This window comes from Talpa occidentalis, unplaced genomic scaffold, assembly GCF_014898055.3.
Source record: "Talpa occidentalis isolate TD23 unplaced genomic scaffold, MPIMG_talOcc4v2.1 talOcc4.14, whole genome shotgun sequence".
Lineage (NCBI taxonomy): Eukaryota > Metazoa > Chordata > Mammalia > Eulipotyphla > Talpidae > Talpa > Talpa occidentalis.
In genome coordinates, this window is record NW_023601433.1 from 77,534,939 (window position 1) to 77,553,494 (window position 18,556).

Genomic DNA, 18,556 nt, shown 5'->3' on the forward strand with positions numbered 1-18,556 from the left:
TAAGATCATGTTGGCTGCTATGTAGACACAGTCTGTGAAGGGACAAGGCTGCTCAGTGGGTAGGGGCCGGGAAGGAAAGCATTTATAGAATGATCTATGTCAATACCCACAGATAAGTACATGAATGAATGATTGATATACAGTATATACAGTTGTGAGAAAAAACAGCTGGAGGCAAAGACACCCATCTGCTGTAATACAGACATTTCTCAAAGGGGGATTTTCACTTTTCACATTAACCATCTGCATTTTTCTAAGGCACATAGGTTGTTCCCGTATCAGCAGACATTTTGATTAAACAAAGAAGCAAAGGCAAATAAACATGGGCTCATAAGAGAACCCTGGGACTATGTCTGGAGTCCAGGATGGACTTGCCCAGGTGGTGTGGAGGAGGTGAGGCCTGGTAAGGATGGGGTGCGGGGGGTCAGGGGGACGGGAACCAATGTATGTACCTGCGTTGGCCTTGAGGTCCTCGGGAGTCACCATGACCACAAACCGGACAGCCCTCTCATTCCGGAACATCTCATAGGCCCACCTGCGGATGGACCGCATGCACTTCACAGCAGCAATGCCATTGTTGGCGATGAGCACCTGGGCAGGGAAAGTGAAAAGGGGCGGGGGCTGCACATCTGCCTGTACTGGAGGCTGAGTGCTGTGACCCATATCACTGATGCAGAGCCTCCTTTGATACCTGGAGCACATCATTTCTCTTTGTATTCCTACAGCACATAGCCCTGCACAGAGCAGGTATTCAATGCTGGTTACATAATGAGTGACTGGATGGACAGATGGATGGATGGATGGATGGATGGATGGATGGATGGATGGATGCAAAAATGGGAAGGATGGATGATGGCTGGATGGGATGGGATGGGATGGATGGATGGGTGATTGGGATTGATGTATGGATGATGGGAATGGATGGATGGATGGAAGGGTGGGTGGGTGGGTGGGTGGATTATAGGGGTTGATGGATGGATGGATGATGGATGGATGGATGGATGGATGAATGGATGGATGGATGAATGGATTATAGGGGTTGATGTATGGAAGATGGGAATAGATGGATGGCAGGGATGGATGGATGAGCAACTGTTTATTCCTTTGTTGATGACATGATATATCTATAACTGTACCAATCTGCAGTATAATGTATTTTACCACCATAATTTCAGTCCATCCTCATAACAGCCCTTTAAAAGAGGTTCTATTATTATTCCTACTTGGGGTTAAAGACATTAAAACTCCAAGGAGTTAATGTCCTTGGAGAACGTGGCAGAGCTGAGCCTCTTCCATGTTCTTGCCTGTTTTCTGATCCGCCCCTGTGGCTGCCTCCACATCCTATAAGTTAAAGGTCCCAGATTTGGTATGGAGGAACAAAGAAGCAACAAAGAAGAAGGGACGCTGGCATTAATTCTCATTCTGTCATGAGACAGTATGACTTCGGGCACATCCCTTCCCACAAGCTTCATCTTCACATGAGGGGCTCACACTGGCCAATCTCCTGGCTTAGTTTCTAAGAAACAAAACCAAGCTCTACTTTTCTTGCTTAAAAAAAAAAGCTTCTGAGGCCTCCCTGGTGGTGCAAGGGGTTAAGCTCTCCTCAAAGGAGCTATACACCCCAGACATCAGGGCTGGGTTTTATGATTCCCTCCAACTACCTAGAAAGGTTCCTCGGGGTCCTTGCAGGAGGCTCTCGGGCTCTCTGAGGCACCTCTGTGAAACAGAGGGAAGAACTTGCTGCTCCCTTAGGGTGACACGCTCATGAGATCAAGCACCCAACTCGCAGCAGGTGTTCACAAAAGTGCTCGCAGCAGGTGCTCACTCAGCAGGTGCTCACAGGACCTTTCTCTGCAGCATGAAGATTGAATCTGAAGCTGCGCCTGCACCTCCAGCTGGGAGGAGGGACCCACCCCACCTAGATCCCTAGGACCTCATCTATACCTTCTCGATGACCCGATCCCCGCCAAAGCGCGTGACAAACTCAGCTGGGGAGGCCACGGTAAAGTCTCTGTGCAGGTCCAGCTTCTTCTGTTCTCGGCCCCTCTTCACCAGGTGGAGTCCTGACATGCTGGGCCTGTAGAGGGAACAGGACAGAACCTGAGTGAGGAAGCCTGGGGTGCTTGAGGGTCTAGAGCTGGACAGCTAGGAAATCGACACCCTAGAGAAGCCAAGGCCTGTCAGAGCCTTTCGGTTCTGCCCTCCCTTTCAGAGACCCCAAGGCATCTCACAGGGAAACTCAAGAGGCCAAAGCAGGAATGAAGCAGGGGCCAGCCCAACATGCCCCATGCAGATTCTTAATCTTAAATTCACACTCATTTTATATACTCATGATTCAGGACCTCAAATAAAACTAAAAGGCTGCAACAGGAAGTTTCAAACCAGGGAGGAAGTTCACATGTTCCAGTACTTTAGACTTGCTATACAGTATTAGTATCTTTCATGTACTTTTCTGTATGCCTATATGAAATATTCCAGCAATTCCACTCCTAGGTATTTACCCAAAGGACACAGAAACATCAATTCCAAAGAACACCTGCACCCCTATGTTTATAGCAGCACTGTTTACAATAGCTAAGCTTTGGAAACAGCCCAAATGCCCAAAAATAGATGACTGGATCAAGAAGATGTGGTACATATATACCATGGAATATTACTCAGCATTCAAAAAAGATAAACACATGCCATTTGCAGCAACATGGATGGCGCTGGAAGGGATCATGCTCAGTGAAATAAGCCAAAAAGAAAAAGAAAAATACCGGATGGTCTCACTCATAGCAGGGATCTAGAAAACTTAAATAAGGGACCAGGAAAATGAATAACTATAAGAAAGTGAAAATCAAAATCAACAAAAACTATGAACCAGAGACACTTTTTGGGGGGTGGGGGGCGGGAGGGGAGGGATTGGGGTCAGAATGGGGGGATTGCAATTGTATGGGGAATATAAAAATAAAATTTATTAATTAAAAAAAAATAAAGTAAACCCATTTGGACAATAAAAAAAAATAAATAAAAAATAAATATAAAAAAAAAATAAAAAAAAAAAAACTGAAAACACACCAATGTATAACAGTAAATAGAAAAGTTCTTGCTCCACTCCTCTCCAGAAACCCACACCAGAGGACACCCCTGGGTCTCTCTCTGGCATTCACACACCTCCACGGTTCTGAACAATGTGTGAATTATCTTGGGAGTCTTCCACCCAAGACACCGTGGTGTCCTTCCCATCTGGAGAGGTGAGGAACTAGCAATCTCATGCAGCCATCCCATCCACTCCCTCCCCCGACTGTTCAATAGAGGGAGAGCTGATCCTGGACACCACAGCTTTCAATCTGCAGAGTCTATTTATATGTGGATTCATCTTATAAACAGATGACATAAATTTACAGTTAATCAATACCCTCCAGCACTGTAAGTATTTTCTCTCCCTTCTGAGACTGTTAATAACATTTCCTTTTCTCTAAATTGCTTTATTATAAAAATACAGTGTATACATACGACATACCCAGTACTTGTCAATCAACTGTTTATCAATAAGACTTGTAGTCAACAGAATGCTATTGTTTTCGGATCATCAAAAATTATACATAGGGCCTCCCTGGTGGCGCAAGGGATTAAGCACAGGACCGTGAAGGAGCTACCCACATGGTGCAGCAGACCTCTCCTGTCTCACCCGCTGCTCCCTTCAGCAGTGTATTTCCGTCCTTCTGCCTGTTCTGCTCCCCACTCTGTCTCTGGTGAATCCTCTCACCCCCCACACCTCTGGCCTGTACCCCAGTTCTTGTATGCATAAATAAATAAATATTTTTTAAAATTACACACAGGTTTTTCACTATGGATGGCAGGGAGAGTTGATCGGCATCCCAATTCCTGCGTTGTTCAAGAGTTAATTGTATACTGCAATTTGGTATTGTTAGTAAATGGGTGCTTTGTTCATTTGTGATCAGTATTCACATAAGAGTTATAATATACATGATTTTCTTCTTTCTTAGTGTTTTTTCCTGGAATTAATGATTTTTTTCATTTGCTTGGTTTTCCTCAAATCTATTAGTAACTCATCCCACTCCTAATAGCCTCCCAGTACACATCAGACAATCAATGATTTCCGTTATTTCTCCATCAACAACACCCCTCCTGAAGACCTTAGTTCTCCTTGAACCCGACTGGCTGTCATTCTCTAGACTTCATATCCAACCATTATTCTGGGGTTTCCCCTTACTGAAATCCTTAGTGTTCCCCTTTGCCTTTTCCTGGGGCTTGATCCCTAATTTGGGAAATCACCTCGCTCTTTTTCTTGGTGGACTCCCTTGTTTTGCTGGGGCATATTCTCTGGTGGTTTCATCTGGCTAAGAGGTGGTACAGTGGCAGTGGAAGAAAAGGTCACAATGATGCCCTCAACACACCTGCCCTGGTCCTGGCAGTACTGGGCTCCCTCATCACTATCACCCTGGAGATTCTCTTTCATTCTATTTTGGATTTCTGTTTCCTGTCTTCCACATGTAGTTGTTCTTTGGTTTATTCTCTTGTTTCAGTGGAAGACATCCTCTAGTAGCTTTCTAAGAAAAGGTATGGGGAGGTGGGGAGGAGGCAGAGGGTAAATGTTTTTTAGCCTTACATGTTTTAAAACTGTCTTTCTTCTGGCCTCACATTTGACCCTGTCATTGTGTACGGAATTCTGGAAGCGAAAACCTTCTCCTTCAGAGTGTTAGAAGACTTGCATCATTTTGTTGTGGCTGCAAAGACCCTCTGATCTTGATCCTTTGTGAGTAATCCCCTTTCTAATATCCTGAAGCTTACAGGATCTTTTGTCTTCTACAATTTCACAGGAGTGTGGCAGGTAAGTGTCTGCTTCCATCAAAGAGCCTGGGAACCTGTCAGACTCCTTCAATTGTAAACATACTCAGGAATTTGTCTTCAAATATCTCCTTGGTGGCAGGGACTTGGTCCCAGGTCTTGCAGGTATCTTCTCTCCTTCCCGGCCAAGGCCTCTCAAGCAACTGTGCATTGTCGGATCCTCAGTCTGGCCAAAAGGCATCCTCGCTTGAGTCCCCTCTTTGTATTTATCGGAGCTGGAGGTGCTGGAGCTGCTCTCTGTATCACATGTCTGGCTTTGTTCAATCCTGGTGTCAGCTGGATAGAAAGAATAACCCAGAACCCTGGCACAGACTGGGTCCCAATGATCACCAGCAGTTCTACTCAGTGAATATAGATGACAGCAAACTAGAGAAATGTTTGAGAAGCCTTAGTTACTTCCTCGTGACCAAGAGCAGGAACTAAGAGCTGATAAGCAGCTGGTAAGGCTGGCTGGCCCTCAACTCCACTCGGGGTGACCTGGGAGGGTTGTGTGTTAGGGGATCCCCAAGCATCACTAGAGTCTCCTCCCTTGCTGGTTCAGTTCCCCTGAGAGAAGTCTTTGGGTTTCTGCCTGGTGATAAAGATTGGCTGGAGCCTGGGGAGGGGAAGGAGGAAGAGAAACTGGGTGGGATGGGTATGGGGGGCAGGGCAGGCTTCAGGATTCAGCAGCCTCGCAGACCTTTTTCTTCCTCTCACCCTCCACCAAGGCTTGCCTCTCTTCTGAGAATAAACTGCCTGCTTTCCTTTGGGGGAGAAATGGGCAGCCTCCAGAGTAGGTGAGAAATCTGGGAGCGTCTTACCCAATCCTTCTCATTTTGGCACCCCCACTTTCAAGGCTGCCACTCCCCACATCTCTTGGGTGCATATCCAGCAGGTTCTCACTCTCTTCATCGGTCCTCTTGGTCCTGTTAAGCCAGTTATTTCCTGTCCATCTGCTCTTTGGCTTCCAAAATGCTATTGCTGATCTTCCTTCCTGTTCTGGGGTTTTATTTCTTTAAAAAAAAATCTCTTGTCTGTCATTTGGTGTGGCTTAAACAGGAGCAGAAGCAGGTATGCACATTCAGTCCACTCTCAATCTGGCAATGGGGTACGAACCTGCCAGGGCCACCTGCCAGCAATTAGCCTAGAACGCCTGTGTCCAGCAACTGTGTGATCAGGCACCTTGGAAAGCCGGAATGGCTTTGAATGGCTTGTGACCCTTGAATGGCTCAAGGGGTCAGAAGTTTCAATGAGAGGGACCTCCCTGGTGGTACAGGGGTTAAGTCTCAGCAATATGAAGCGATCTGCAGCCAAAGAAGCATGAGTTCTATCCCTGGCCAGGGAGCTACCCACATGGCATAGTAGACCTCTCCTGTCTCGCCCGCTGCTCCCCTCAGCAGTGTACTTCAGTGGATCTGCCTGTTCTGCTCCCCACTCTGTCTCTGGTGGGTCCTCACACCCCCCACACCTCTGGCTGTACCCCAGTTCTTGTATGCATAAATAAATAAATCTTTAAAATGTTAACAGCAATTATCTCAGGGTGGTTGAATTATGGGTGGTCTCTGTTTTCTTTCTTTGTTTGTATTTGTTAAATTTTCTGCAATGATATAGTATTTTCAAGAAGTAAAAGACAATCACTAATTTTGCAATGAGCATGCTGAAAGCTGCAGTCATTCTGGTCTCCACTGGGCATTCAGTAGCCTCATCTAGAAAACGGAGACGGTGACATGACACTGGGTTGTGAGGATTAAATAAGCTAGTACATGGAAAGTTTTCTGGAACACAGCAAACTCTATGTTGTTGTTTCAATGCAGTGTTACCAGGATGACCAGGCTGCTGATCTCCCAACTCAACCAAGAAAGTCATCAGGCCAGTCCTCTGCTCAGGGCCTGCTCCCTGTCGTCCACCATCCCCACCTTGTCCAGGCCTTCCCCCAATGGCTGGCTTGATCCTTAGGCTTCAAAAAGTGTAAGATGTCTCATTCCATATACACAAATGTTAAAACTTTAGCAAACACAAAAAAGCCACAACAGAAAACTCAACCAGTCAGGGGGCCTCCCTGGTGGCGCAAGAGGTTAAGACGCAGCACTGTGGAACTGTCCGCAGACACTGTAGCATGAGTTCGATTCCCTGATTGGCCAGGGAGCTGCCCACATGGTGTAGCAGACCTCTCCTGTCTCACCCGCTGCTCCCCTCAGCAGTGTATTTCAGTACTTCTGCCTGTTCTGCTCCCACTCTGTCTCTGGTGAGTCCTCTCATCCCCCACATCTCTTGCCTGCACCCCAGCTCTTGTATGCATAAATAAATCTTTAAAAAAAAAAAAAAAAGAAAAAGAAAACTCAACCATTCAAAACGTACCATTACTTGACCTGGGAAATACCATTCATGGCCGCCATTTTAATTCCCGAACCAGTGATGGAGACCCAGCAACGGGAGGGTCACAAACCCTCAACAACAAGGTAGGAGGATGACACACAAGCTGCTGCAATGACCCGTTTTGTCCCTGGGCTAGTGGCTATTTTTATTTGTTTTTGACAAGGTTGGAGGCCAGCCAACCTCGGCTCTTGAGGTCTGACCTTCTGCCAGCATTTGCTGCAAGGTAAGTGTGGAGGCTGAATGTTCCATCGTGACATTGGGAGTATGGTATGATGTTAGCCAAACACCAAACGCGTCCGTTGTCCAGGCACGAGACCAGGCAGAGCAGCACTGGGAAGGAGGGAGGGTCAGGATTCTCCCACGTTCCTAGGGATGGGGCACGGAGGACTTCTCACTGAATCCCCACAGCCCTGTGCAGGGGAGGTCATAGCCTCCAACTCATGATGAGGAAACCAAGTCTCGGAGAGGCAAAAAGATAACTGAGATAAATGGAAGAACCTCTTTAAAAAACAAGTGCTAACTTTTGAGAGACAATATGTATAATGGGGGGAGAGAAGATTTTGCTCCCCAAGGAACAGACAACAATATTTACAGGCATTTTTGGGTCATCATATGGGCGGGGGGTGGGGGTGGGGAACAGGGATGCTACTAGCATTCAATGGGTACAGGCCAGAGCTGCTGCTGCTAAACATCCCACAATATGCAGGACAGGCCCCACCACAAAACATCAGAGGGTCCCAAAAGTCAACAGTGCCAAATGTCAACCAGCTGAGAAACCCTCAGAGACGAGACTCATCCTTCCAGGCTCTGAATGCACAATTTACTACTTATGACCTGTGTATTCTTGGGTAAGGTGCTTCACTACTCTGTGCCCTACCTTCCACATATGGAAGGCATATGGAAATCATATTAACAGGATCTGCCTCATAGAGCACATGTCCAGGCTTCCACATGGGGCCTGGTCCACAGAGCTCTGGACACTCTAGAGCCACTGGAGAGCTGTTATAAGAGCCCCAGAGTGGGGCACTGGGCTATGGCCCTGGCATTAACCCACCCTCAGGTCCCTTAGCCTCCCCTTTCTTTGGTAAGGCTGAGAGCCAATGAGCTGCTGGAAACGGAGGCTGTACTGTCACCCCAAGCACGTGAGCAAGAAAGGACATTGCACAGTCTAGGAAAAGGTGGTAACCTAGAACTCATCTTTGGGCTCCAAATAAATGGACCGCTGGAAATTTCTCAGGCCACCATGTCCTTGGTGCCTCTTGAGACGGCCACTTTGGCGAGGCTGGGTGTCAGCAAACCAGGTCCATGGGCCTGATCCAGACTGCCATTTACTTTCGTACCTCCCAGAAGAAAATAATGGTTTTCCCATTTTTTAATGGTTGAAAAAAAATCCAAAGAATGTTATTTTGTGACACTTGAGAATTATATGAAATTCAAATTTCAGGGTCAGTAAATAAAGTGTGGTTGGAAGAGAGGCCCATTCGATCACACCAACAGTGGCTGCCAGTGCAGTTGACAGCAGAGCTGAGTCATGGTGACAGAAACCATAGCCATAAGCTGAAAACACCGTCTACCTGGCCAGTTAAGCAATGAGTGTGTGGACTTCAAGTTAGGCAATGGTTTCCAAGTCTGACAGTACACTCCATTGCACGCAGAGCTGTAAAAGACACTGAGGCCTGGGACCTACCTGAACTAATTAATCAGCATCTCTAAGGGGGAGGGGACCAGGCATCTACATTTTTGAAAAGCCCTCCAGGAAATTCAAAGGTGCTGCAGGACTGAACCACCCAGAGAATCAACAACCAGGATTTCCACACAAACAGCAAAATTCCCACTCAAATGGGGCATCCAGGGCTCCCTGAAAACCAGGTTCTCCACGCTGCCTCTTCCTTCCTAAATTGATTCCTCCCCATTCAACTCAAGTATCTTCAGAGAAGCTCTTCTCCAGTTCCGACCCCCCTTTCTTTTTCCCTTCTCTTAAGCCAAGTCCAGTGTGCACTCCGAGGGATGTGGGCATCATGTGACCTTGCCTTTCTATGCATTCTGGCTCCTCAGGAGACTGTCCAGGCTTTTAGGACCAGAAGGCAAATGTGTCTTGACTCTGGAGGTTTCGTTTGCAACAGAAATTTGTCATCACCGTAATCAGCTTTGAGAATGTTTATGCTGACCCAGGACAGTGCTCAAGGCCAGTACCTGCTGAGCGCTAGACTCTGGCGCTGAACTTGTTAGGACCCTGCTAGGACCAGCCCCACTGACAGATGGGGAAACCAAGATTCAGAAATTGATGCACTTGCCCAAGGTCAGGCACATGGCTGGGTTACAGAGTGGAGCTAATTCCATCTGTGTGACAACTTTCAGCTAAAAGAAGCAGCATGTGGTCACCCAATCAAGCATCTTCATAAATATGGTGGCTGCCAGACCTCAACTTGCTCAGAAAATTGCAATTTTTTGAAAGTTTATTCTTTGGGATTAAAATGGTTTGGGAAAAGTATTCTCGTGGAGGAAAATGTATGATTAAATGTGATTCAAGATTTATATGCTAAACTTTTTGTGTAAATAGCTTTATAGATGAGGAAACCCTGTACTCTTTGTCAGCCCCTTGGACTACTGTGGGCATACCCTATGACTTCGCCTGTTTTTGCCAGGGGAGTTAGATTAGGGATCCACACATGGAAGAAATGTGACCTCTACGCTCCATGAAAAACACCACACATAAGAAAGACTGATTCAGACATGGGACTCCTGCCCCCTGCACACCATGGAGGGCCCCCCATCAGCTGTCAGTCTCCTCTGCAGAAGAACCAAAGAAGTGGAAGGTCAGCCTTCCTCCTGGCGGTCTGGCTGCACGTCTAGGACTTGTCCCTTGCCTTCTGTGAACCCCCATTTATGGAATGAAACAACCAGTGAGGCCCTTCCAGTCCCAAGAGTCCTCACCTTTCTGGCATGTTCATGAGCCTCAGTAACTAGTGACCAGCCGAGTCCTTTTGTCTTTCGACTAGTCCTACATTAGGAGAGGCCTCTTATTTTTGAAGGAGTCTATTGGAGCAGGTTGTGCTCCTAAAGTAGAGAGTCTGCATATGAATTCTGGACCTGCTTTCACCAGCACTTTCCTCATCTTCCAAGGAAAACACCCACTTAGTGCCCCATGGTGGTGATGCAAAGGTGGCATGAATTCCCCCACAAAATATTCAGCCTGGAATACTGAAAGTATCCCACCAATGGTAGCAATTATTGCTGTTACCACCTATGGGCTTTGAATTTGAATTACCAAGAAAACACCTAGCTCTCCCACTGGATCAAGAGTTGCCGAAGGCCAGAGGTCATGTTTCCCAAAATTTTGCATGTGCCTTCCTGCTACAGATTCAGGTCATATACATGGGAGGTGTGCAGGAAATGTTTATGGACCAGGTGAATATATCCTGACAGGAGAAAAACAGATGGAGACAGACTTAGCTACAAGGCTGCTCTTCACTGTGCTATTGTGTTAGCAAAGGGGGAGAAACAACCCAAATATCCACTATTTATAGGGGGTTACTTCTACATTTTAAGGTGTATCCTGTCATAGGAACACTGTGGGCTCAGTGAAAACCATGTTGTAGAACCAAATGTTTTCTATAAAGAATCAGGAATTTAAAACTTTAGGCTTTACAGCTAGGACAGTCTCTGTCCCACTACTTTATTCTGCCACTGAAGCCTGAAGGCAGCCAGAGATAATACATAAGTGATGAGCATGGCTATGTTCCAATAAAACTTTATTTGTGATAGACAATGACATTTTGTGTCATTTTCATGCCACCATATAGTACTCTTCTTTTGCTTTTCCCCCAACCATTTAGAAGGAAAATCCAGGCTTTACTCACAGGTCATATATAAACAGGCAACAGGCCTTTGAGCCAGATGGTGAAAAATGTTGAGTCAAAATAGAAGTTACAAAGTGTTCCCTATGCAGCAGGTCTGTAAATTAAAACACCACACTCACAAGGCTGCAAGGATATACAGCAAGTGTTCAATATCACACAGGTGGGGAGATTACAGGAGATTGCTGTTGCTTTTTGATTATCTAAAATTGTCTGCATTTTCTACAACAAACTTTGCATCATTTTGGCAACTTTTTTTCCATGCAGTAAAATGAAGACCAAAAAGAAAATGAGCAAAATCACACAGGTGGGGCCAAGAAGCGCTGGGGCAGGGAAATGCCTACACACTACCCTGCTCAGAACATAACCTTAAGTTTGTTGCCTGCTCAGATCCACACTGATTCGACCCCCTCTTCTCAATCACTAGACTTCAGACACTTGCCTTCCAGGACGATCACTTTTATCCAGGGGGAGTAAGAGTGGCAAAGAGGGGCCCCCTTCAACCCTGAGGTACCTGCATGCTCCTGCTTCTTCCTCCCATCAACACCACAGCCTAATCCGGTCTCCTCTTCCACCGCCTAGGGTTTGCAAGGCGCGGGCTCCATGCCCCCAAAAGGCTGCATTTCTTTGGGTGCGAGCGGAAAGAGAGAGGGTGGTGCTAAAAGGACAGAGAATTTGCGCTGCCAAAGTTTGTAAGATAACTGTAACCGTCATTAAAACTGCAGGCTTACTTACTTTACGATCAGGGAAACAGACCTTGCACTTGGCAGGACTCATGTTGACCGTCCCGCCGGCCCATCCCAGCAGACTCCTGCTGGGGTACAGAGCATGCACCACCCGAGACCCCTGGAGCAGCCCCGGGGCCTGCGGCCCAGCGGGACCGCCAGGGAGCCGCCAGCTCCGCGCTGCGCTTCCTCCATCCCGAAACACGGCCTGCGCACTAGTGTCCAGGAGGGCGCGCCCGCCCAGGCCCCGCCCAGGCCCCGCCCCCCGCATTGCCCGCCCCTGTCCGGGCCCCGCCCCGCCCCCTCGTATGGCCCCGCCCCTGCCCGGGCCCCGCCCCGCCTCCTCGCATGGCCCCGCCCCTCCTGGCCCCGCCCCGGTCCTGGCCCCGCCCCTTGCCTGTCCCGCCTCCTGCCCCAGCGCTGGCTCCGGACCCGGCGAACTCCGACCCGATCCCGCCCCGCGGACCCACCAATTGCGGCTGACTTTGAGCACCCGGCAGTAGTGGCCCGACTTAAAAAACAAACAAACAAAACCCCCTTTTCGCTCCCCCCCGCCGGGTGCCGCCCCCTGGGCGCAGGAGAAGGTCCTGGGTGCGCACCCCATATATTGGCCGCTGGAAGAAACTCGCCATTAATTTGCTTGAACACACACAGTGTGAGGCGAGGGGAAACCCGGGTTACAGTGTGGGTCGGGTGTCAGCACCGTGCCTGGTGCAAAGCCCCGTAGTCGAGTTAACGTTTGTTTTGCACTTTCCAAGGTCCTGTTTGGGCTCGGCCTTTGGCCTGGGCTGCCAGAGAAAGGCTCGTTCCCTGCGCCCGGGGCGCGCGGCTGAGCAGCTCGGGGCCTCTCGTCACGGGAGCGCCTCCACGGCCCTTGTCACCCTAAATAAACTTTTTTCTGGTACGGCTAACAGTTACTGTTCTTTTGTGCCTTTGTCTCAATACTCAGGACAACCCTATTGGTTTTCTCCCCATAATACAGATAAGGGACCAGGATCCAGAAATGTGTGTGGTTGAAGGTGACAGGATGAATGAATAAATGCTTCTCGGTGTAGTTAAATTAAAAAGATCCAAAGAGGGCCTCCCCGGTGGCGCAAGGGGTGAAGATACAACCTATGACGCTATCCGCAGCCACTGCAGCACCAGTTTTGATCCCCGGCCAGGGAGCTACCCACATGGCGCAGCAGACTCTCCTGTCTGGCCCGCTGCTCCCCTCAGCAGTGTGTTTCAGTAGACCAGCCTGTTCTGCTCCCTACTCTATCTCTGGTAAATTCTCTCACCTCCCCACACCTCTGGCCCTCAAATTCTATGCAAAAATAAGTAAATAAAATCTTATTTTAAAAAGAGAAATAAAATAATCTCTTTCAATATAAGATGGGGAAATGCTACATTAAGTATAAAGCAGAAGAGGATGGTTTTCTAAAACAGGATACTGATGCTTAGAGGGGGGTAGTAGGAAGAATGTTTGGTCAGTCTTTACCCTGTATTCATTAAATAGCCAACCTCCCCCAAATCTCAACATCTAATCTCAAATGGAACATGGCAAAAGCAGGGACACCTCTCTTCCCAGCTCCCAGAAAACATCTTAGGAGTTAAGGAGATTTGAAAATGGGGTTTCTGCCAGTTCCTTCTTAAATTAATAAATGAATAAATAAAAGAAACCTTTATAAAAAGATTTGTGGCATTCCATTTAGGGACAAATAAAAATATAGCAGATTAAAGTTTTATCACCTGCTCACTATTTGGAACTGATGAGAATGGAACAGGAAGAAGCTGGGAGGTGGCCACTGAAAGTCATTACCAGGAAAGGGAGGGAGAGGCAATGTCCCAGGTGTCAGTTGGCTTTCCTGGTGTTCCATCCCCCCAAGGCAGGGCCTCTCCTTCATGCCCAACCCCTCATCAGCCTCTGAGGGCCAGGGGGAGGAGAGGCCCCTTTGAAGATTGCTACCAAAGAGCTTCCTCCCAAACCACAAAATTAAGCATGTGCATTTTCCATCAGTGCCCAGCTAGTCTCCCAGTTGGTGGCCTGGCAGGAAGAGGCCAGTGTGGGCCACAAGGTGACCTTGCAGGTAGCACAGAGGTATGTGGCTCCCAAGGAAACTGCCAAAGGCAGGGAAGAGTCACAGACCAACATCCCATCTTTGCTGTGGTGAGCATGGGGCCTTGGAACAAACATACCCAGGCCTTAGTTTTCTGTCTATGAAAAGGGGAAGGAGTTAGATCACGGCAGCAGGAACATCCCAAACCCCAACTCCCTGCTTCTATTTTATAGAAACTTGGCCTCAAAATGTAGGCGATTTGCCCGAGGATACAACCCTTCAGCAATATATCAGGAAAGAAAATAAGAACAAAGGAACTTCCTAGATTCTCAAAGGGACTCTTTCACCACATGTTTCCTTGTGGCCAGGTGGCAGGCACCTGGCCAGCCTGCCCCCTGGTACTCTATGACCCAAATATGCAACTGGCATTCCCCAAGGGCCCAGGATAAAGCAATGTCACCTTGCTTAAAAGAAAAAGCCCTCCTTAGTGTCCTCCTCAGTGACCTGGGGATTAAGTCTCAGCACTATCACCACCATGACCTGAGTTCGATCCCCAGCCAGGGAGCTGACCCACATATGGTGCAGTAGTTCTCTTCTGTCTCGCCCACTGCTCCCCTCAGCAGTGTATTTCAGTAGATCCACCTGTTCTGCTCCCCACTCTTGTCTCTGGTGAATCCTCTCACCTCTCTCCTACACCCCAGTTTTTCTACTAAAAAAACAAAACAAAACCCAGTAGTGGTGCTTCACAAAGCAACACTCAGAAGGGTCCAATTTTTTTTTTGGGGGGTACACAGAGGGGTCTCCCTAAACATCCCTTCAGAGAGGCGTCTCAAGTCTCTCCAGTGGGTGTGAGCAGAAGGCCCATGGGGGCCACAAAATACAAGGCAACTGAGACTCCCCAAAATGCTGAAAACTCAACAAGTTAAAAGAAGAACACCCCACCTAGTTTTGATATCATGAGTCCCTCAGGCTGGAAAGCATAGCTTCTGACATCATTTTTATTTAGGTACCACCAGAGGCACGGGCCTGAGAGTAAACATGTAAGCCTTGACTCCCTGGAGCTGTTTCTGCATGAGAGTATCATTCTGAATCATTGAGAAACAACAAACACATGTAGGTCCCGGAGAATCTGAGATCTCTGGTGTCTAGTAGGTTAAGTGTATTAAGTGCATTTTTGATTTACGATATTTTAAATTTAGTATGGGTTTATCAGGACATATCCCATCCTAAGTCAAGGAGCAATTATAGGCGCTGTGCCTAGTAGCTACCATATTGGACAACACAGTTCTAGAACATCCCATTCTAGAATATTCCATCATGGCAGAAAGTTTTGTTGGTCAGCTATGGTCTGGCTTAAAAGTTGCCTCTTTCAAGAAGAGTTTTTCCATGACCTGACCATATCTTTCTAAAATTGATCCCCTCAAGAAAAAAAAAAAATTAATCAAAAGAAAAAGAAGCAAATTTAAGCCCCAAAATAAAAAGAAACAAAACAAAATTAATAGATGCCCTCAGATATGTCCTCTCCTATACCATATCTCCTCCCTGGCATTGAACAAACTCAGAAACTATCCGATGCATTTACCCTGTTGATCTGTACATTTCCCGCCTCCCTGCTAGACCATGGGACTTACTTTCTGCTGCAGTAATTGTGCTAAATGTATCTCATTATCCCTCCTGTTAGAGACCACCCAGCAGCCCCACCTTAAACATCCATTTCAACACAACCTCTGATAGTCATCAATTTGGGTGAATTGGTTTAAGAAGCTGCTTTTCCCTAATTCCTGCCAAAACTGCCACATTGAAAGAAAGCTGTTAGGAAGGGAGAGGATGTTTGTGATCACTGGAGGGAGGACACTGTGGGGACTGCAGATATGGCCTTAAAACTGGGCTCCGCCACTTCCTTGCTGTGTGATCTTGGGAAAGGAACTTCACCTCTCTGAGCTGTGGTTTTCTCATCTATCAGCGGAGATCCACCATTATCCTGTGGTGCCTTGTGCCATTATTATAAGGAATAAATGTATGTAGAAGGGGGATGGAAAAGTGCTGAGTGACTTCGAGTGCTGGGTGAAGTGGGTGCTAGTGGGTGAAGGACAGGCCCAGGAAAGGAGCTGGGGAGGAGTCTGCTACTATTAGGCACCTACTGTGTACCACGCCTACTTTACAAGAACATTATCCCATTTCATCCCTTTACTGTTTTACAGATGAGGGCTTGAGGCAGGGAGAGGTGAGTGCCATGGCCAAAGTCACACAGCAGGGGGTGGCAGAGCCTGGATTGAACCCAACTCTGCCTGACTCCAAAGACTCTCTGTACCAGAGTCTGAAGCCTTCTTGTACATTAACCCTTCTAGAAACTCAAAGGATGAGTTTGATGGTAGTCAGTATACAGAATACTTGGCTGTTCTTTCGACCCTCTCTCCTACTTCTGCTCAGAAGGGTTAAGATTAAGCTCACCTGGAACATGTGTCTACAGAAGAACCCACCTTCCAGTCCAGGTTTTCCTCACTTTGGCAGCCCAAGAGGTGCTTAAAAGAATAGCCAGTAAGATTCAGCCCCCAGGGAGGAAGATCAGTCAGGAAGGCTGGGAGCAGAGTTCTCATCGGCTGGCAAAGTTCTGGTAGGTGGCTCCCTCCCTCTCTCTGCTCTCCTGTATTCCCCAAGTTTTCTACCTTTCCCTGTAACACAGGAGTACATGTGGGAAAGGTGATAACAAACAAAGCCAACATCTGCATCCCTGGGACAGTCCCACCAGTAGGTATTTGCTCCCAATAATGAAATTGATAGAAGTGGTTACAGTGTGTTTCTCCTTTTTTAGGCATTCCTGGGGCAGGGGTGCCTTTCAATTGTTAATTACCTATTGAATAAATGCATAAAAGAATGAGTGAATGAATGAATAAAGGAATGTCCCTTCAGAAGGCAAGAAAAGTATCCTCTAGGCTCCCACCATCCCTACGGCTCTTGCCAGACTTAGCTCATTTGGCTTAAATTATCACTAGTTACATGCAGGGTCATCTCCCCCAAGTAGACAGTGATCTCCTGGAAAGGTGGGTTTTTGGCAAGGGACCCTGTAGATGCAGTAGATGCTCAATAATTGATTCTGAAAGCGGGGGAGAAGGGTATGTGTTCTGCTTTTCACATGGTTACCTTCAAAGTGTTGGCATAAGCTGAAGGCTTGACGGCATGGGGAAGGGTGCAGACCCCACCCAAACCCTGTGCCTCCCCATTACTACAAAGGATGTGTTACCTTATAGAGGGCATGGGCGTCTCAGACTCTCCTGGGGCTGGAGTGACCTCTATGGACAGGGCACCCAGGCTGGCCCGGCTACTCTTCCGGGAAGATACTCGAAAAGAGCCTGTGCTAGGGTCCTCATCAGAGGAGTTCTCTTCAAAGGATCCCAGGATGAAGTTGGTCATCAGCTGCCTCTTGATGTGTGCCTGCTTCTCATCTTCTTTGGAGAGGGATTTGGCTCGTTGGCCTTGGGGTCTGGCTGGGGAGGCCAGGCCATTGGTGTCTGGAAACTCCAGGCCTTCTGTCCCTGTGCCATTGGAGTGGCATGCTGGGGAGGCGTCATCAGGGGAAAGGGAGTTTCGTGGGGGCTTCTGGCGTGGGGGTGGCCGGGAGGGTCTTTGCCGACGGGCATCCTTAGGATCCTTGTGGGAGGTTAGTTCAGCCTGGTCAGGAGTCTTTGACAGAGACCTGTTGTCCTCATTTTTCTGCAGCGGCTCCCCTGAGTTTTCTGAGACGACAGAGGGCTCCTGGCTTGGGATAAAGTTCACTTCCGGTTTACTCTTGGCAACTGGTGTGGAGTCTGTCATTTTCCCCCAGATTTTTAACCAGGAAATGGTCAGGCAGCAGAAAATCAGACAAGACAGAAAAAGCAGGATCATTCAAAAAATCTGTAAGGAGGAGAAGAGTGACATTTTAGAGTCTATGTGATAGAGTGATTTTTGTCTTGAAGGAGATACTGAGGTGAGGGGCGGTCGGGGCTATGTGTATTCAGCTAAGAGAGCTGGGGGGTGAGCACTGGACAGAGTAGAGAAGGGATTCTCCTCCTGGTCCTGCCCATGACATGCTCTGTGGTCTTGTGCATTTTCCTTAACTTTTCTGAATCTAAATTTCTCACCTCTAATTTAGGTATACTAACAGATGCTCAGGAGAAATCATAAACATGCATGTGAGAGAGAAGTGAAATTATGTATTTAAAGAACTCTGGCCTGGCATCATCATTTAAAATATCCAAAAAATGGGGTGTCCCTGGTGGCTTAGGGGTTAAGTCTCAGAGCTATCACCATGACAACCTCAGTTCAATCCCCAGCTCTCTTAGCTGAATACACACAATCCTGACCGCCCCTCACCTCAGTATTTCCTTCAAGACAAAAATCATGTGGGAGCTGACCCACAGGGCGTGGCCGACCTCTCCTGTCTAGCATGCTGCTACCCTCAGCAGTGTATTTCAGTGGCTCTGCCTGTTCTGCTGCCCACTCTATCTGTCTCTGGTGAATCTTCTCACCCCCCCCCCACACACACACCTCTGGCCTGCACCCCCGTTCTTCCACACAAAGTTAAATAAATAAAATCTTAAAAAGAAAACCCAAAATATTCAAAAAATGGCAATAATCCAAAAGTCCATTAACTGATGAATGGGTCAACAAAATGTAGTACATCTGTACAATGGAATATTATTCAGCCATAAAAAGGGACCAAAGTACTGATCCATGCTACCACATG

General features: G+C 47.6%; 1 protein-coding gene across 1 annotated transcript in view; it reads right to left on the reverse strand.

Moving 5' to 3' along the window:
* Positions 1-17,724, reverse strand: part of ACACB (acetyl-CoA carboxylase beta) — a 77,298-nt gene extending 59,574 nt beyond the window's left edge. Inside the window, exons 1-3 of the mRNA XM_037510998.2 lie at positions 17,072-17,724; positions 1,945-2,077; positions 453-591 (exon numbers count right to left, since the gene is read on the reverse strand). Coding sequence (XP_037366895.1) covers positions 453-591; positions 1,945-2,077; positions 17,072-17,715 — 916 coding nt within the window. The 5' untranslated portion in view covers positions 17,716-17,724. The remainder of the gene's footprint in view (positions 1-452; positions 592-1,944; positions 2,078-17,071) is intronic.
* Positions 17,725-18,556: the final 832 nt, after the last annotated feature.